The sequence below is a fragment of the Leucopleurus acutus genome (genome assembly GCF_964270905.1).
Source record: "Leucopleurus acutus genome assembly, chromosome: 20".
NCBI classification, from domain to species: domain Eukaryota; kingdom Metazoa; phylum Chordata; class Mammalia; order Artiodactyla; family Delphinidae; genus Leucopleurus; species Leucopleurus acutus.
Window position 1 is genome coordinate 58,252,352 of NC_139162.1, and position 21,261 is coordinate 58,273,612.

The following is a 21,261-nucleotide window of genomic DNA, read 5'->3' on the forward strand; positions in this document are numbered from 1 at the left end:
TAAGGCTTTATTTGTAACAGCCGAAAATTGGAAACAAGCCAAAATGGCCATTAACAGAAAAGTGGGTAAACAAATTGTGGTTCATCTAGACAGGATATAGTACTCAGCTATAAAAAGAATGAAGTATTTACATAAGCAAACATTTATGAATCAGAAAATAATTATGCAGCATGGAGGGAAAACACAATTTTTAAAAATTAAACAAAATTCTATGAAACAAACTAATTTACTGTGAAAGAGTAAATCAGTAGTTGTGAGGGCAGAAAGAGATTTTAAAAGGGTATTCTCTGGTAGCCGAGGGGTTAGGATTCTGGGCTTTCACTGCCACGACCCAGGCTTGATCCCACAAGCTGTGTGGTGTGGCCAAAATACAAGGGAAGTAACTATGAATTACAGATATGATAACCATCAGCATTATTTTTAATGGTTTCATGGTTTTTACACTATGTCAAAACTAACCATACTGTACAATTTAAATCAATTATATGTCAATAAACCTTTGTAAGAATTTGTTTAAATAGAAATCTAATTCCCCATTTTTTTTTATAACCATATGTTTAGAAAGCTTGGGAGGCAGCCCTCCAACAGGGCAGAAAGTATTCATAAAGATCATTTCTGAGTTGGCAGGAACAGCTGCTAGGTCACAAAAACTGTATCTCTGGGCTTCAAGATCTCCCTTCTGTCTATTTTCATTTTCTTCTCCATGCAGCAGTATCCTTAGAGTGAGCAGCCCGGAGGCTACACAAATATACAAAGCTTTATATGGTCTGACAATGACCGCAGCTACAGGAAGTACACAGCTATGGCATGTACACCTCATCCAACACAATGTAGCCACAGTCACTGAATATTTGTGGAGGCATGTTTAGAAGAGGCACACCTCTCTCACTGCCACAGCCTCCTCCAGTGCATATGAATCACATCCATTGTGTGTGAATTTAGGTTCCAGCCTCACCCCTGTCTTACAACCAACACCAGAAAACCCAATTCTAGACATGAAGGCACATGATTCCTTTGCAGTACCCGGGGAACAGCTTCCCCACAGTAGTGCTCAGCATTATGTGATATCCTTGGGAAAAGGGAACTGATTTATACTTCTCAGAGGCACTAGAGGTGCTTCCTCCCTTGAAAATTACTCCTCCTTACTGTTCTGTAGAGAATGGGACAGAGACATCTGCCTTCCCTGATCACTGCAAGGGACATACATACTATTGGAACCTGGAAACTACTAAGTGGTAGAGGTGAGGCTTCTGCCACAGAAACTGGAAGGAACATAATTCAGGCAACAGAGCCAGCAGTAGAATATGCAAAGAGGATCCTAATAGCTTTCCACAAACCTAGAACTCCTGGGGAACCTTCCTACTCTGGATGCTCAGCTGTATAAGGTTCAATGTCAAGCAGATGGTTCCCTCACAAAAACACTCTAGTTCTAGTACACTGAAAACCCATGTTCCCTGTAGGTCTCAGAGACCTTTAGATGAAGGTTTTCCCAACTTTGCTGCACAAATAAATTTTATCCAGGCTGTGAACTTGTTTAATTACAGACCATTGGCTGTAACTGATTTTCTCCCCATCACTGCATTCATGAGGTTATCTGGTGTGAAGTTTTCTGTGTTGAATGATGTGGGAGCTTTGACTAAAGGACTTCCCACATTCCCCACACTCATAAGGCTTTTCTCCTGTGTGTACTCTCCGGTGCTGAATGAGGTTGGACTTTTGGCTAAAGGATTTCTCACACTCGTCACACTTATATGGTCTGGCTCCAGTGTGAATTCTCTGGTGTTGATTAAGAGTGGAGCTGTGGCTAAAGGATTTCCCACATTCCCCACACTCATAAGGCCTTTCTCCAGTGTGAATTCGCAGGTGCTGCACAAGTTTGCATTTGTAGCTGAAGGATTTTCCACATTCACTACATTTATAAGGCCTCGCTCCACTGTGAATCTTCTGGTGCTGAATGAGGTTGGAGCTTTGGCTAAAGGAATTCCCACACTCACCACACTTATAAGGCCTTGCTCCAGTGTGAACTCTCTGGTGTTTAATGAGAGTGGAGCTGTAGCTAAAGGACTTCCCACATTCGCCACACTCATAAGGCCTCACTTTAGTGTGAATTTGTAGGTGCTGCACAAGTCTTAATTTGTAGCTGAAGGCTTTTCCACATTCATTGCACTTATAAGGCCTTGCTGCAGTGTGACTTCTGTGGTGTTGAATGAGTCTGTAGCTTTGGCTAAAGGATTTCCCACATTCACTGCACTCATAAGACCTTGCTCCTGTGTCAGGTCTCTGGCAATTAATAAGGATGGAGCTTTGGTTAAAGGGTTTCTCACAGTCATAGTAACTTTCTCTAGTGTGAAGTTGCTCATCCTGAAAAAGTGTGTATTCATAGCTGAACAATTTCTCATACTCACTATACTTGTAATGACTTTTTCCGCTATGAAAGGACTCCCCACACCTGAAGCTGCTGTGTGGCTTTGCCCCTTTGAGAGTGGCCTGATGCTGAAGAAGATTCAACATAGCCAGGAAGTCCCTCCCGACTTCTTCGCAGGTGAAGGTCTTCCCTGAAACATGGAACCTGTAGCTCGTCACAAATGAGGCCCTATCTATGTCCCTTTTGAATGGCTTCTCATCATTGTGCTTCTGGTGCTGGTGACTGTTTGGACTGAACCAAAATTGTTTTCCACATGCCTCACAGGTGTATGATTTCTGCCCAGGATGCAATCCTTGGTACTCAGGCAGATACAAAATGTCTCTCCCGGCCATGACACACTTCTCACAGGGGTGAGTCTTCTGAATGGATGGATCTGGAGTTGGAGTCTTGCCCAGTGACATTTGTTCTACAGAAACACTCTGCACAGAAAATGCTTCCTCATCCTCCATTCCATACCAACAACCTGAAAGCACAGAAATGCTGGTGAAATGCGTGTTGTCTTTGGTGGTGGTGGGGTAGCCCCAACACAAATGTGTCAGACACACCAAAGAATGAGGCCATTGGATTGTTTTCAGTATGAGGTTGATGAAAGAGCTGCTTTGCAGTACTGGGACTCTGAAAGCCCTAAGAAGTAGGGAGCCCTTGCAAGATGGAGGCTGTCAGGGTGGCATGCAGCACAGGAAGAAATATCTCCAATTCACTTCTCTGCCAACACCCTTCAGGAGGGCCTTGGCTGCTGCTGATATTTGAGTGCTATGTTCAAGTATCCAGGCCCAGGAAGATATGGTTGCAACTGACTACGTGGTATTCACAGTCTATTTAATGATATGTGCATGCCTTGCAATACATTATGTGGGATCTAATCTTGGGGAACATTGTAGGGGAAACAGTAGAGAAAAGGTGACACATGAAAGTAGAAAGGTGGGGACAGCCAGGGACCCAGAGAAGAATCAGAAGTTATAGAAGTGTCCACAGTAAGGCAGGAAAGGTAGAAATGAGGTGTGGTCACTGGCATCACCATCAACACACTGGTGGACACAGGACAGGTTCCATATGATCTGAATACAGTCTTGATGTCATGCCCTCCGTCAGCTGCCATTCACCAAAGAGAGACCTGCTCTGAGCCCATCTTGCCATGGCTGGACTCATGTCCATCCCAGCACTCTTCTTTCTGAACCCCAGTTGAACAACTGCCTGGGACCTGAGTCCTAAGGCAATGACAGGACAGGTGATGGACTAGCATTGGCCCAGAGCAATTCTGCATATTATAAGAATAGCCCATGGGAATTCCCTTGCAGTCCAGGGGTTAGGATTCTGCACTTTCACTGCCAAGGGTCCAGGTTCAATCCCTGGTTGGGGAACTAAGATCCCACAAGCCATGCGGCATGGCCAAAAATTAAAGCCCATCGTCCCCAAATGTAGTCAACATATTATCAAATGGCAACTGCTGGCACAGACAGGAAGAATGTCAACAGAAAGGAGACAGAAAAACCTGGGCAGGAGCCATGGATCTGGACAGTTACCCAGCCAGGGAGAGGGCAAGTAAGGTGTGATCCATCAGGCTCACTGGGGCAGCACACCAGTGGCTGCAGGTTCAAGAAGAGGGCAGTCGCTCAGCCCAGCCCTGTCGACCACAGCACCCAGCCAGGGAACTGGGAAAGGAGACAGAACCTACTGTTCAATTGTGAGAAGATCAGAGTCTAGCTCACGGTACTGGGATGGGTGTGAGGGCCTTACCCAGTGAGGTCACAAGTGCAAAGTTCTCCAGCATGACATCGTGGTACAGGCATCTCTGAGCCTCATCAAGGAGCCCCCACTCCTCCCAGGAGAAGTACACTACCACGTCTTCAAAGGTCACACTACCCTGCCATGATGGGGAGAGATGAAGTCACAAAAAGCCTCTCTCCCAAGGACCCACAACCCATCATTAACACATCTACCCCATGCTTACCCTCCTCCCAAGCTCTCCAACTCGGAGGTGACACCAGGTCCTGGTGCCACTAATGTCACTCTCTCCTCATGGTCCTGCCTGCAGGGCCCCACCAGCCCCCAGCCAGGCCATATCCCTGGGATACCCCAGAGCATACCTCCCAGGTACAACCAAATGTAGACTCACCCTGCACTCTTAAGTCCCTAATACCAAAGATATAGAATCATCAGCTCATGCTCCCTCTCTGTGTGCACATCTTTCTTAGCATCTCTTGCATCTGTGCACGCCATAAATGCATCCCCACAGCCACAGGGATTCCATTTGTCTCCCTGTTACTCATCATACAGCATTGAGAGTGCCCTGCTACTACAGACCGCTGCAGGACCCCACCTCCTGCTAAGGCTACCACAACAAAGTACCACATAGTGGCTAACTTAAACAACAAAAATTCATTTTCTGACAGTTCAAGTGTTGGCAGGGTTGGTTGCGTTTACAGCCTCAATCCTTGGCTTATTGATGGCTGTCATTTCCCTGTGACTTCACTTGGTCTTTCTTCTGTGTCTGAGCCCAAATTTCCTAATTTCCTGTTATTACAAGGACACTGGACATGTTGGATGAGGGTTCATATTAATAAAAATCCCTATCTCCAAACACAGTCACATGCTGGGTTACTGGGGATTAAAACTTCAACATAAGACTTTAGGGGGTCATAATTCCGCCCGTAACATGAGGCCGAGTAACTCACAGGTGTCCTATTCATCCCTAAGCTCATCAACCAGCCTTGGAGGATCCACAAAAGGTCACCACAAAATTCTGGTGAGTCAAGAATGGTGAATAAGCAGCAGCCCAATCCTCAGGGTCATCCTGCCTCAGTTACTCCTAGGTCTCTGCATTCACCTCATGTCCACTCTTCCCTTGGAAACTGTGGCTGCTAGATTATCCTCTCCTCCCTCAATGGCTACCTCTCTTAAAACCTTTTACCTATGTCTGAGAGACCACTTCCTCCAACCTGGTGCCCAAGAAAGACACCAAGAATTGACATCTACACTCTTCTTCCTGATTTGTTAATAATATTACCACCAGGACAAGAATTCCCCTTCCTAAATGTGACAGAAAGCCCCACCCAATCCACCAAGCAGTCACCACCCATGTGTGTCTAATGCTGAACTCTGTCTCAAATTTCTAGACCTTTCTTTTCTGCAGCTAGATGGAACAGGTTAAGGCATGTGTAAGTTCACCTCCATTTATGACCCAAACTCCCCCACTGCTCCTACCACCTCCAAAATCAACACCCACTTCTCAGGGAGACATTCCAGGCCTGAGTCCTGCCTCCCTAACTCTGTTCTCATCAGAAGGAGACTTACATTTCCCTGAATATTCCCAGCTTGGCCTCACCTTCAAGCATCTGGCACATACTGGTGCCTATGCCCTTGACGACTTTACTAATTTCTGGAATTGGGAACACCTCCATATAACCTCCAGCCTCTGTTGACATTTCTCCAGGGTCCCAGACTAAGAGCTGGGAGAATGGCAGGTGAAGGGTCCCATGATACCACAACCCCAGATACCACATGCATAGGGTCATGATCAGTGAGACCCTGGGACACCCTCACCCCTTACTTGTGTAGATTCTAAAAGCACTTCAACTGTTATGGGAACCACTGGGCAGAGGTCAGTGGAGGCAGGCAACCATGCTGGAGCTCAGTGGGCTCTGGTCTCCATTATAGCTCTGCTCACCACTGGAGCAAAGAGACCTCAGGCTGTCTAAACTCTGGGGTTCAGTCCTCAGTGCTGACTCTTAGCGGCTATGTGACTTGCACAAGGACTCAGTCTCCCTGTGCTTCACTGTCATCAAACCTCTCCAGTCTGTTCTTCCTTTAAAAATCCTCTTGGAAAACTTCGTCTTCTTTGTTGAAATTCTCCATGGTTCCCAGGGCCTTCAGAATGAAGAAACAACCCCCTGAGCCTGCCAATCCAGGGGCCACTCCACCTCAATGCTCTGTTCCCTAAAGAAATAGGTTTCCCGAATCCTCCGACCTCCAAACCTATACACCTGCTGATTCCTCCACCTGTGACCCTCTCCCACGCACCATCACACTGTCTGTCAGAAACAGGGCCCCAGGCCCCCACCCATGGCTGCCTCACCATCCTGGACACCGGGGCCTGGGCTGCGGGCACAGGAGCAAGCGCCCCACACTCGGGGCTTTAGTGTCTGGTGGAGTGAGGGTGGTGAGGGCCTGGAGGACGAGCGTTTACCTGAGGCGTGTCCCTCAGCACTGCCGCCGCCATCGGAGTCTGTGGGTGGAGCAACCCAGTGCTTCAGATCCGACTCTGTACAGCAAGGACAATTCCTCTTCGTCGTGTCTCCTCTTTAATTTGGTCACCTCGGACCAGACACAGAGCTGTGGAACCTCTGAGTAGGAAACAGACTGCCACTAGGAGAATGCCGGAAATCCCGCCTTGACACGATGGCACACATGGAAATGCCCCAGTCCTGGACCTTCATTGGCTCCACGCTGACGTGAATTTGATGGCTCAGGGTCCTCTGGTCAATGTAGTTCTCACAGCAGTGAATAAAACACTGAATTAAAGAGTAAATAAAACACTGAATTAAAACATTCAATAAAACTCCTCTGTATATTTTATCTACTTAATGAGTTTAAATAGATGAAGATATAAAATCTTTAAGGATATTTTGAGGTATTTACTTTTTTGGCCATGGCTTGCAGCTTGTGGGATCTTAGTTTCCCAACCAGGGCTGGAAACCCCGCCCTTGACATTGAAAGCACAGTGTCCTAACCATTGGACCACCAGGGAACTCCCTTGAGGTATTCACTCTTGAATTGAGCTGCCAAAGATCACACCCACTTTCTGTGAGAATGATTTAGTGACAGTGACTTGCTAATCTACATGTATATAAATCATTTGGTATGAAAGATGCTAAGAAGTTCTAACTAAAAATACCATGTAAATTGACAAGGGACAAGCACTCCCTACAAGTGCACGTGCATGCACAAACAATTGTGTGACTTCATAAGCACTAAAAACATTTCCAAAATATGTGAATTCTTGAAAAAATACAATAACTGCACCAAGGAAAACTTTTGGGATCTTGATTTAGAAAACATTAAAAAGCTCATAATTTTCTTGGGGAAACAACAGGTTTTATATTCCACGTAATAGAGCCCTATTCAAAGGACCATCTAGGTAAGTCACTAAGTGCTTACACAGAGCCTCTGAAGACTGAATACATTAGATAAACCCCACAGAGAAAACATTCAGATCCTCAGTTGGTGAGATGATAAGACTCTCCCTGCAAAGAAGCAACTCTTACTATGAGAAAGAGTGTTTCTGCTGAATTTATCAGATACAAAGGCAGGGGACCAAAATATGCCACATTGGCATAGGGATTATCTTGAGCTGGAGGCAGATAAGAATCAACACATGCAGAAAGACATCTTCCAAGAACATCCTTTGGAGGAATGAGGAGTCAGACATGAGCTCCCCAAGACCTGACTCTACTCAACAGCCTACAAACTCTAGTGCTGGATACCTCAGGCCAAACAACCAGCAAGACAAGAACACAGCCCCACTCATCAAAAAAAAAAAAAAAAGAAAGAAATGACAAAAAAATATATGTCACAGACGAAGGAGCAAGGTAAAAACCTACAAGACCAAATAAATGAAGATGAAATAGGCAACTTACGTGAAAAAGAATTCAGAATAATGATAGTAAAGATGATCCAAAATCACGAATTGAGAAAATAGAAGAAATGTTTAACAAGGACCTAGAAGAACTAAAGAGCAAACGGGATTCCCTGGTGGCACAGTTGTTGAGAATGTGTCTGCCAATGCAGGTGACAGGGATTCGATCCCTGGTCCAGGAAGATCCCACATGCCGCGGAGCAACTAAGCCCACAGGCCACAACTACTGAAGTCTGTGCGCCTAGAGCCCAAGCACCACAACAAAGAGTAGCCCCTGTTTGCTGCAACTAGAGAAAAGCCTGAACACAACAACAAAGACCCAATGTAGCCAAAAAAATAAATTAAGTAATTTTTTTAAAATAAAGAAACTGTCTTGCAATGCAGGGGATGCTGGTTCAATCCCTGGTTGGGGAACTAGGATCCCACATGCTGTGGGGTAACTAAGCCCGCACGCTGCAACTACTGAGCCACACACTCAAGCCAGCGTGTCACAACTAGAGAGAAGGATGTGTGCCAAAAATAAATAAATAATTTTTAAAAAGAAATGAAAAGGAGAAATTACAATTTGACACCGCAAAAATACAAAGGATCATAAGAGACTACTACAAGCAACTCTATGCCAATAAAATGGACAACCTGGAAGAAATGGACAAATTCTTGGAAACATACAGCTTTCCAAGACTGAACCATGAAGAATTAGAAAATATAAACAGACTAATCACAAGTAATGAAATTGAAACTGTAATTAAAAATCTTCCAACAAACAAAAGTCCAGGACCAGGTGGCTGCACAGGTGAATTCCAACAAACATTTAGAGAAGAGTTAACACCTATCCTTTTCAAACTCTTCCCCAAGCTCATTCTACGAGGCCACCATCACCCTGATACCAAAACCAGACAAAGGTATCACAAAAAAAGAAAATTACAGACCAATATCACTGATGAACAGTGATGCAAAAATCGTCAACAAAATACTAGTAAACAGAACCCAACAACACATTAAAAGGATCATACACCATGATCAAGTGGGATTTATCCCAGAGATGCAAGGATTCTTCAATATACACAAATCAATGTGATACACCATATTAACAAATTAAAGAATAAAAACCATATGATCTTCTCAATAGATGCAGAAAAAGCTTTTGACAAAATTCAAAACTCATTTATGATAAAAACTCTCCAGAAAGTGGGCATAAAGGTAACCTACCTCAACATAATAACAATCATATATGACAAACCCACAGCAAACATCATTCTCAATGGTGAAAAACTGAAAGCATTTCCTCTAAGATCAGGAAAAAGACAAGGATGTCCACTCTTGCCACTATTATTCAACATAGTTTTGGAAGTTCTAGCCACAGAAATCAGAGAAGAAAAAGAAATAAAAGGAATACAAATTGGAAAAGCAGAAGTAAAACTGTCACTGTTTGCAGATGACATGATACTGTACATAGAAAATCCTAAAGATGCCACCAGAAAACTACTAGAGCTAATCAATGAATTTGGTAAAGTAGCAGGATGCAAAATTAATGCACAGAAATAGAAATTTTGGAAACACTCCCATTTACCATTGCAACGAAAAGAATAAAAGACCTAGGAATAAACCTACCTAAAGAGGTAAAAGACCTGTACTCAGAAAACTATAAGGCACTGATGAAAGAAATCAAAGATGACACAAACAGATGGGGAGATATACCATGTTCTTGGATTGGAAGAATCAATATTGTAAAAATGACTATACTAGCCAAAACAATCTACAGATTCAACACAACGCCTATCAAATTACCAATGGCATTTTTCACAGAATTAGAACAAAAAATTAATCAGACTCCCTGACCTCAGGCTACACTACAGGGCTACTACGGTAATCAAGACAGTATGGTACTGGCACAAAAACAGAAATATAGATCAATGGAACAGGATAGAAAGCTCAGAGATATACCTACACACCTATGGTCACCTAATCTATGACAAAGGAGGCCAGAATATACAATGGAGCAAAGATGGCTTCTTCAATAAGAGTTGCTGGGAAAACGGGACAGCTACATGTAAAATAATGAAATTAGAACACTCCCCAACACCATACACAAAAATAAACTCAAAATAGATTAAAGACCTAAATTTTTGACCCACCTCCTACAGTATTGAGAATAAAAACAAAAATAAATGGGACCTAATAAAACTCAAAACCTTTTGCACAGCAAAGGAAACCATAAACAAGACAAAAAGACAACCCTCAGAATGGGAGAAAATATTTTCAAATGAAGCAACTGACAAAGGATTAATCTTCCAAATATACAAACAACTCAAACAGCTCAATATCAAAAAAAACCCAATCAAAAAATTGGTGGAAGACCTAAATAGACATTTCTCCAAAGAAGACATACAGATGACCAACAAATACATGAAAATATGCTCAACATCACTAATTATTAGAGAAATGCAAGTCAAAACTACGATGAGGTATCACCTCATAGTGGTCAGAATGGCCATCATCAAAAAATCTACAAACAATAAATGCTAGAGAGGGTGTGGAGAAAAGGGAACCCTCCTACACTATATGGAGAAGAGTATGGAGGTCCCTTAAAATACTAAAACTACAGGCTTCCCTGGTGGCACAGTGGTTGAGAATCCACCTGCCAATGCAGGGGACACAGGTTCATGCCCCAGTCCAGGAAGATCCCACGTGCCACGGAGCGGCTGGGCCCGTGAGCCATGGCCACTGAGCCTGCACATCTGGAGCCTGTGCTCCACAGCAGAAGAGGCCACAACAGTGAGAGGCCCGCATACCACACACACAAAAAAACAACAACTAAAACTACAACTACCATATGACCCAGCAATCCCACTACTGGGCATATACCCTGAGAAAACCATAATTCAAAAAGAGTCATGTACCCCAATGTTCATTGCAGCACTATTTACAAGAACCAGGACATGTAAACAATCTAAGTGTCCACTGACACTTTATCCATGAATGGATAAAGAAGATGTGGCACACACACACACACACACACACACATAATGGAATATTACTCAGCCATAACAAGGAATGAAAGTGGGTCATTTGTACAGATGTGGATGGACCTAGAGTCTGTCATACAGAGTGAAATCAGAAAGAGAAAAACAAATATTGTATATCAATGCATGTATGTGCAATCTAAAAAAATGGTACAGATGAACATAATTCTAAGGCACAAATAGAGACGCAGACATAGACAATGGGTGTGTGAACACAGAAGGGGAAGGGGACGGTGGGATGAACTGGGAGAGATTAGGTTTGACATGAATACACTACCATGTGTAAAACAGATAGCTGTGGGAACCAGCGGTATAGCACAGGGTATAACACAGGGAGCTCAGCTTGGTGCTCTGTGATGACCTATATGGGCGGGACCTAGGAGGGAGGGAGGGAGGGGATATATGTATACATAGAGCTGACTCACTTGTACAGCAGAAACACAACATTGTAAACTAATTATACTCCAATTAAAAAAAAAAAAAAGATAAAGGAGCAGATTCAGAGCCCTTCCCTTAATAATCAAAGAACTGGGGTTATTAAAAAAAAAAAATTCAAATCAGCATGGGATTTCTACCATCAAACTCCCAAAACCTGAAAAAGCCATACGTTACTTTAGAGTAACATCTTTGAATAACTATTTACACAATAGTTTCGTTAGGGAACTGGTGACCAAAACTACCTGCCTTGGCCAGGCCTGCTTGCCTAAGCTGTCTCACAACAGGAGGTTTTGATGAGGAACAAGGTGCGGCAGCAGAAAGCTAACCCGAAAACTAACGGGGAGGGGCCAAAAGAGGGAGGAGTCGACCAACCTCCCAGAGCCCTTCTCACTGGATCCATCTTGGCTGAGAGATGTGTGAGCCACCAGGAAGGACCCTAAGTCAGACTATGGGCCAAGCGAGATGACTGGCCAGAGACAACATGGAAGCTAACCCCGTCACCATAAAACCTGAGACTGTGAGCCACATGGCAGAGCAGTTCTTCCTGGGCTCCCTCACCCTGCCGCTCTCTGCCCGGGCGTCACTTCCCAATAAAGTCTCTTGCTTTGTCAGCACATGTGTCTCCTCGGACAATTCACTTCCTAGTGTAAGACAAGAGTCCACTCTTCGGCCTTGGAAGGGTTCCCCTTTCCTCGACAGTTTCTTTTGTGTCCTACAACTACTATAAGTTATTTCAATTATTATTCAATAGTGGATGCAAAATTCCCAACAGAATAACTGACATAGTTTATAAGACTATAAACATAAAAAGAAAAATTTATTAAATACACGATTGAATGTCCTGGAGGGAACTTAGAGCTCAGAGGCCGTATTTGGAAAAAAGGTGTTTGCCTTACCCACCACACAAACAGAACTTAGAGACACGGTTTTCACTGCTAACCAGCACAAAGGGACAAAATGTTGAGAAACAAAGACGCAAGTGAAGAAACGTTTTCATCAGCCAACAGTTTGGGTTTACAACTAGGGCCATCTAAAAGGACAAAATAGATGTGAATAAGTAAAAAAGCCAAACATGCTCACCAGGATCAGGATGGTGCATGTGGTTCTGGCTTCATAGGAAGGTCCAGAAGAAGGTCTATTGCTGAGAATGTATTGGACTTACTGCTTGTATCTGTAAAGAACAAAGACAATAGAGTCATTAGCCCAGACCGCAAGGCTCAAACACATTACATCAATATCACAGATACAGACGATATCTCCTCTCAATCTATCTGGAATATCCCAGGAAGATATGCATATGTTTCCCCCCGCCCCCATACTTCTGTTTCTGCTCCTCGCTACTCTCACAAGAATGTTAATATATACCAGGAGTTTCAGGATACAGTCGAGGAAATAGGAGAAGCCAATGTACTCAGTGGATGGAGCTAAGAATTTGATCCCCAAAGAGGTACTAGGACAAAGGTTAATGGCCTAGAAACTACTCAGGAAGCAAGTCATGCTGGGGGAAAGCTCCATGCCCTTTCTGTGTAAACAGAAGACATGTTGACTTCCAGCATCATTCAATCCAAAACATGCCATTGGTAGATGATCCCTTTAGAGAAAGAACAAACTTTCTAGCAAAGACCAACTGACCCACAGAGGTCTCAACCCATGCCCCAATTTGAGTTACAAAGCTATAAAGAGTGAGGAATTTCCAAGGATCCCAACCCAGTCTGAATGAAGATAATATGCAAAGTAATGTTAGTAGAAACTACTCTATCAATTTAGAAAGTATGTTAGAGACTGATTTTATTTGAATCTACCAGAAAATTGATTTGCTCACATAGCAAATTATTTTAATTTAACAAGAGCAAGTCTTTTGTAATAACAAAGCTATTTAGTATCGATTGTTTTATAATAAAAAAGATTAATCAACGTAGTATCTATCAATGGGAGACTGAATAAATCATGCTGCATCCTCATAATCAGGGAAGCCCCAGAGTTCTTTTAAATTGGACAATGCCCCTGGTCACACAGAAGCCAATGAGTTCAACACCAAATGCCTTAAAGTGGTCTACTTGCCCCCAAACACATGCCTCTAATTCAGCCTGTAGAACCTGTAAGCCTCATTACATACAGTACTCTATGGAAAGATTATCAATGCTATGGAAGAGAATCCTGATAAAGAAATCATCATGGAAGTTGGGAAGGTTTACACCATTGAAGATGCTATTGTTGCTATAGAAAGAGCTGTGAAAGCCATAAAGCTTGAAACAATAAATTCATACTGGAGAAAACTGTGTCCAGATGACTTCACAGGATTTAAAACAAAGCCAATTGGGCTTCACTGGTCGCGCAGTGGTTAAGAATCTGCCTGCCAATGCAGGGGACACAGGTTCGAGCCCTGGTCCAGGAAGATCCCACATGCCGCAAAGCAACTAAGTCCGTGCGCCACAACTACTGAGCCCACGTGCTGCAACAACTGAAGCCCATGTGTCTAGAGCCCGTGTTCTGCAACGAGAAGCCACCACAATGAGAAGTCTGCGCACCGCAACGAAGAGTAACCCCCACTCGCTGCAACTACAGAAAGCCCGCATGCAGCAATGAAGACCCAACACAGCCAAAAATAAAATAAATAAGTTAAAATAAATAAATAAATAAAACAAAGCCAATCAAGGAAACCAGGAAAGAGATTGTGGATCTGACCAAAAAAAGGGTGTGAAGGTGAAGGGTTTCAAGATGTGGATCTTGGAGAAATTCAAGAGCTAACTGAACACCACACCAGAGGAATTCATGAAGACGACCTGATGGAGACGAGTGCTTCTGAACCAGTGCCAGACGACGAGGAAGATGATGTAGAAGCATCAGGGCCTGAAAATAAATTGACATTAGACAATCTAGCAGAAGGGTTCTGACTATTCAAGACTGCTTTTGACTTCTTTTACAACATGGACCCTTGTATGATACGGGCACTGAAACTAAGGCAGACAGTGGAAGAAGGATTGGTACCATACAGAAACACTTTTAAAGAAATGAAAAAGTAAAGAAGTTGGACAGAAATTATGTATTTCTGTGAAGTTCGACCAAGCGTGCCTGCCTCTCCAGCCTCCCCTTCCACCTCTATCACCTCTGCCACCCTGAGACGGCAAGACCGATCCCTACTCTTCCTCCCCCTCCTCAGCCTACTCAACATGAAGACACCAAGGATGAAGACCTTTATGATGATCAACTTCCACTTAGTGAACAGTAAATAATCATCATGACTTACAGTTAATAAACTTATCTGTTGTGTATGTGTGTGTGTCTTTGTGTGAAAATCTAATAACTGTATGGTAAGAACTGTATGAGAATTTTTGCGTCATCATCATCATTGCCTAAGTATTCATCATGTAGAACACTGTGTTCAAGACTTGTATTGAGATATCCCCTGGCGGTCCAAGGGTTAGGACTCCACGCTTCCACTGCAGGGGGCATGGATTCGATCCCTGGTCAGGGAACTAAGATCCCACATGATGCGTGGGGCAGCCAAAAAAAAAAAAAAAAAAAAAAAAGACTTGTATTGAAGTGGATAGCTCATCCTTACATAGGAATAAGGTGGGTGATATTTAATATAAAATTAATAATGTGTTAGTTTTTTACTGTTTTATAACTTTGCTTTCAAAGAATTATATTATTATATAGTATCTCTCTCCTTTTCTCTTAATTGGAGAAACTGCATATCAACCTGTCATCACAGGTAACTCATATGAATAGAACTGTAATACTGTATGCCATAAAAATGTTATGATCATTCATTCATTAGTGTATAGGCTAGGCTATCATGAAGCAATCATACTGCTGCTTTATTATTAACACATGAATTATTATACCTATAAATATGAATTTCTTTTTCACATTATCTTATTTTTTAATTAAGGTAGAGCTGATTTACAATAAGCTTCAGGTGTACAACATAGTGATTCACCCTTTTTAAAGGTTATACTCCATTTACAGTTATAAAATATTGCCTATATTCCTTATGTACAATATATCCTTGTAGCCTATTTTATACGTAGTAGTTTGTACGTCTAAATCCCCTACTTCTATCTTGCCCCTCCCCTTCGCTCTCCTCGCTAGTAACCACTAGTTTGTACTCTATATCTGTGAGTCTTTTTAACATATTTTTAGTGATTTAATTTTTGGCTGCATCAAGTCCTAGTTGTGGCTTGAGACCTCAGCAGTTGCGGCACGTGGGCTAAAGTGCTCAGTAGTTGCAATGAGCGGGCTTAGTTGCCCGTGGCATGTGGGATCTTAGTTCCCCAACCAGGGATCAAACTTGAGTCCCCTGCATTGGAAGGCAGGTTCTTAACCACTGGACCACCAGAGAAGTCCCTGTTTCTTTTTTGTTATCTTCACCAGTTTCTCTTCTTTTTTAGATTCCACATATAAGTGATATCATACAATATTTACTTTTCTCTTTGAATTATTTCACTAAGCATAATACACTCCAAGTCCATTCATGTTGTTGCATATGCAAAACTCCATTCTTTTTAGGGCTGAGTAGTATTCTATTCTATTAAATATATACACATAATATATATAATACATATATCAAAGATATATACATTTATATATCCCACATCTTCTTTATCTACTCATTTTTGATGGACGCTTAGGTTGCTTCTATATCTTGGCTACTGTAAATAATGCTGCTATGAACACTGGGGTACATGTATCTTTTCAAATTAGTGGTTTTTTTAAACACATCAACCTGAGACACTTTATTAATTAATTAATTTATTTTTGCTGTGTTGGGTCTTCGTTTCTGTGCGAGGGCTTTCTCTAGTTGTGGCAAGCGGGAGCCACTCTTCATCGCGTTGCACGGGCCTCTCACTATCGCGGCCTTTCTTGTTGCGAAGCACAGGCTCCAGATGCGCAGGCTCAGTACTTGTGGCTCACGGGCCTAGTCGCTCCGCGGCATGCGGGATCCTCCCAGACAAGGGCTAGAACCCGTGTCCCCTGCATTAGCAGGCAGGCTCTCAACCACTAGCGCCACCAGGGAAGCCCAGTGGGGTTTTGTTTGTTTGTTTGGATAAATAGCCAGGGGTGGCATTGCTGGATCATATGGTAGTTCTAGTTTTAGTTATTTTGAGGAACCTCCATATTCTTTTCCACAGTGGCTGCACCAATTTACACTCCCGCTAACAGCATAGGAGGGTTCTCTTTTCTCCACATCCTTGCTATTTGTGGGGTTTTTTTTTTGGCTGCATTGGGTTTTCTTGCTGCACATGAGCTTTCTCTAATTGCAGCGAGCTGGGGCTACTCTTCGTTGAGGTGTGCGGGCTTCTCATTGGTGGCTTCTCTTTGTTGTGTAGCACAGGCTCTAGGCGCTCGGGCTTCAGTAGTTGTGGTACATGGGCTCCATAGTTGTGGCTCACAGGCTCTAGAGTGCAGGCTCAGTAGTTGTGGTGCACGGCTTAGCTGCTCCGCAGCATGTGGGATCTTCCCAGACCAGGACTGGAAGCTGTGTCCCCTGCACTGGCAGGCAGATTCTTAACCACTGTGCCACCAGGGAAATCCTGTGGTCTTTTTGGTGATAGCCATTCTGACAGGTGTGAAGGGATATCTCATTGTGGTTTTGATTTGCATTTCTCTGATTATTAACAATGTTGAGCATCTTTTCACATGCCTGTTGGCCATCCATAAATACAGTACAATACTGTAAATGTATTTTCTTTTCCTTATGATTTTCTCAACAGCATTTTCTTTTCTCTACTCTTAAGTATAAAATACATATAACATAGAAAATATGTGTTGGTCAAGAGTAGGCTATTAGTAATTACGTTTTGGGGGAATCAAAAGTTACACTCAAATTTTTGACTGTGTAGGGGGTCGACACCCCTAACCCCCACAGTTTAAGGGTCAACTGCATCTACAATGGATTAAAGAATAAATTTGTAAAAATCCTTTACATTTACTACTACTAAAAAAAAAAACCCCTCAGTTTGGAGAATGGCAAAGGATCAAATCATCATACTGAGAAAGGAGAGATAAAAAGAATCTAGTTTTTTTTGTTTTTTTTTTTTTGTGGTACGTGGGCCTCTCACTGTTGTGGCCTCTCCCATTGCGAAGCACAGGCTCCGGACGCGCAGGCCCAGCGGCCATGGCTCATGGCCTAGCCGCTCCGCGACATGTGGGATCTTCCCGGACCAGGGCATGAACCCCTGTCCCCTGCATTGGCAGGCGGACTCTCAACCACTGCGCCACCAGGGAAGCCCGAATCCAGATATTTTTCCATATTTTTTTTCTATCTGCACTTCTCCTCTAATACCTTTCTTGTCTGTAAAAAACATGTTCCACCTAATACAGGAAAAGGGAGGGTAGAACCATGACCTACATTGATGGTACAGGCAATAATTATCAATGGCTGCTAAAGCTCTTAGATTACAGAGTGACTCAGGTGCAGTTGACACACTGACTACATTGATCATAATCCTACAAAAGAGAAAAATGAATAATTCTGAATCTGATCTCATCTCTAAAATAACTACCTTTTTGCAGGAAATATTAAGCATGGGAGGTCACATTAAAAGACATCATGAGAATACAGTAAGCCAAATCAGAGTATCAGAAAATTCTACATGGATTATGATCTCTTTCAAACAAAAATAATTAATGTATAAAAGGGAGTTATTGGGCTTCCCTGGTAGTGCAGTGGTTAAGAATCCGCCTGCCAATTCAGGGGACGTGGGTTCGAGCCCTGGTCTGGGAAGGTCCCACATGACGTGGAGCAACTAAGCCCGTGTGCCACAACTACTGAGCCTGCGATCTAGAGCCCACGAACCACAACTACTGAGCCCATGTGCCACAACTACTGAAGCCCACGCACCTAGAGCCTGTGCTCTGCAACAAGAGAAGCCACCTTAATGAGAGGCCTGCACAGAGCAACAAAGAATATCCCCTGCTTGCCTCAACTAAAAAGAAAGCCTGCACACAGCAACGAAGATCCAACGCAGCCAAAAATAAATAAATAAATAATTTTAAAAAGGGAGTTATCCATAGAAGATTATAAAATCAAGAGATATAAAATATAATAACAAATAAGAAATGATTTCATGTTTCTTTAAACGAACCTGTCAAAATATAAACATTCAGGAATATTTGAATACTGTTTGGTACTGGATAATATGGAAGAATTATTGTTTATAGTTACATATGATAAAATACTACAATTAAGTTAAACAAAAAAAGTCCTTGTCTATTAGATACATGTACTTAAGGGTTTTTTTTCTTTTTTGGGGGGCCCCACAACATGTTTTGCGGGATCTTAGCTCCCTGACCAGGGATTGAACCCACACCCTCCGCAGAGAAAGTGTGGGGTCCTAACCATTGGACTGCCAGGGAATTCCCTTACTTAAGTATTTAGGGATGTAGTGATATGACTTCTGGAGTTTGTCTTAGCATAAACAGTTGCTGGAGGGAGATGGAGCAGGATTATAGACGAAATGATTTCAGCTGTGAGTCAGTCCATTTGTGGCTGTTTGATTAGTTCTTGTGGGTTTTATTCCTATTACCCTCCTCACTTTTCTAGGATTTTTTAATATTCTGTACTATTATTTAAAAATTTTTTATATTAATAATTAGTCATGTTGAGTCTGTTTTCCATTTGCTCTGTTATCCGTTTATTCTGGAGTATAACATATCTCAAAACCTCTCATGTTCAGATAATATCACATTGGATTATAATAATATTATTCTTTCTCATCATTTTTCCTTAGCAAAATTAAAAATACTGAATCCCTTCAACCTCAGGAGAGGCTGACCTTAGTCAACCATGCTGGCAGAGGTGTAAAGTAGGGAAGAGAAGACACAACTCTGTGGGTTATTTCACAGTTCTCACCAAGTTTTCACTTCTATTACCACCAGGTCATCAAACTCAGACTGTTATTGAACCCTCCTACACTGTTGGTGGGAATGTATTGAGTTGGCCAAAAAGTTCTTTAGGGTTTTTCTGTAAAACCGGAATGAAATTTTTGGCCAACCCAATAGAATGGTACAGCCACTATGGAGAACAGTATGGAGGTTCCTTAAAAAACTAAAAATAGAGTTATCATATGATCCAGCAATTCCACTCCTGGGCATATATTTGAAGCAAAGCATGGTTTGAAAGGATACATGCACCCCAATGTTCATTGCAGCACTGTTTACAACAGCCAAGACATGGAAGCAACCTAAATGTCCATTGATAGAAGAATGGATAAAGAAGATGTGGTACATATATACAATAGAATACTACTCAGCCATTAAAAAGAATGAAACAATGCCATTTCAGAACGCAGATGGACCTGGAGATTACCATACTAAGTGAAGTTAGTCAGAGAGAGAAAGACAAATATCATAGGATATCACTCATATGCAGAATCTAAGAAAAAAAAAGATACAAATGAACTTACTTACAAAATAGAAAACAGACTCACCTATTAAGAAAACTAACTTATGGTTACTAAAGGGGAAAGGTGGCCAGGGTGGTGGTGGTGGTGGTGATAAACTGGGTGTTTGGGATTGACATATACACACTACTATATTTAAAATAGATAACCAACAAGGATCTACTATATAGCACAGAGAACTCTGCTCAATATTCTGTAACAACCTAAATGGGAAAAGAATTTGAAAAAGAATAGATACATATATATGTATAACTGAATCACTTTGCTGTATACCTGAAACTAACACAACATTGTTAATCAACTATATTCTAATATAAAATAATTTTTTAAAATAATTCAGACATCAAAAATAACAACTTTTAATAGAGTTTCAATTAAAAAACCTTGCAAGCAAACATATATCTATTATTAGGAGAAGCTTACGGACTTCCAATATACCAAAACTGTCTCAATATCTGATATCATTCATGGATAAATATGCAGTATGGCACCTCATGTACAACTTTTGTTCCTTCCAAAATTACAGGTTTTCAAAAAGTATTATCATGGTTAAATATTAGAAGCATGTGCAAATTGTTCTGAAATAGGACATAATGCTGGGTACCACCAAATATGACATGCCTGAAAAGATCAGATGAAAATGACAGGTGAGGTCTGAGTAGTGAGAGAAGGAATCTGTGCAAAATGTCTGGCTCTGTTTAAGGCCAATCTGAGGAGTTTTTCCCCTAAATATTATTCAGTTTTCATTTTGGAAAACCTTGCAAAATTATAGCCTGGAAGGGAGAGGAAAAGAAAAAACCACTTAAGTAAAAACTGCCAGAGTCTTAGAAATGAATATGAAGAAGGGGGTCAAACCCATATTCGCTGCCTCAATAAATATGTGTTAAGCACCTAAATTATGTCACATTATTCTCAGTAGGTGAGCTATGTCAGGAAATTAGACTCATAATTAGAGAACCAAGATAGCTAAGAAAGGTGGACATTTGATAATAATTAAAATAAACAGGGGCTTCCATGGTGGTGCAGTGGGTAAGACTCCATGCTCCCAATGCAGGGGGCTTGGGTTTGATCCCTGGTCGGGGAACTAGATCCTGCCTGCACGTGCAACTAAGAGTCTGCATGCCACAACTAAGAAGTCTGCATGCCTCAACAAAGATCCTGTATGCTGCAACTAAGACCCAGCACAGCCAAACTAAATTAAATAAAATATATTTTTCAAAAAGTACTTTAAAAAAATAAAATATACAATATGTAATAAGATAAAAGTACCTTAGGAGAAAAAAGGAGCCCAATTAGTGGAAGAGATGCAATATTAAATGTTAGTAAGGGAAG

At 42.0% G+C, this 21,261-nt stretch overlaps 1 protein-coding gene across 1 annotated transcript in view; it reads right to left on the reverse strand.

Annotated features, from left to right (window-relative positions):
* The window catches only part of LOC309977146 (zinc finger protein 418-like), a 29,147-nt gene continuing 7,886 nt past the window's right edge, over positions 1 to 21,261 (reverse strand). Inside the window, exons 2-5 of the mRNA XM_082863081.1 lie at positions 12,602 to 12,692; positions 6,612 to 6,936; positions 4,163 to 4,289; positions 1 to 2,888 (exon numbers count right to left, since the gene is read on the reverse strand). Of these exons, the coding sequence (XP_082719207.1) occupies positions 1,591 to 2,888; positions 4,163 to 4,289; positions 6,612 to 6,644 (1,458 nt within the window). The 5' untranslated portion in view covers positions 6,645 to 6,936; positions 12,602 to 12,692 and the 3' untranslated portion in view covers positions 1 to 1,590. The remainder of the gene's footprint in view (positions 2,889 to 4,162; positions 4,290 to 6,611; positions 6,937 to 12,601; positions 12,693 to 21,261) is intronic.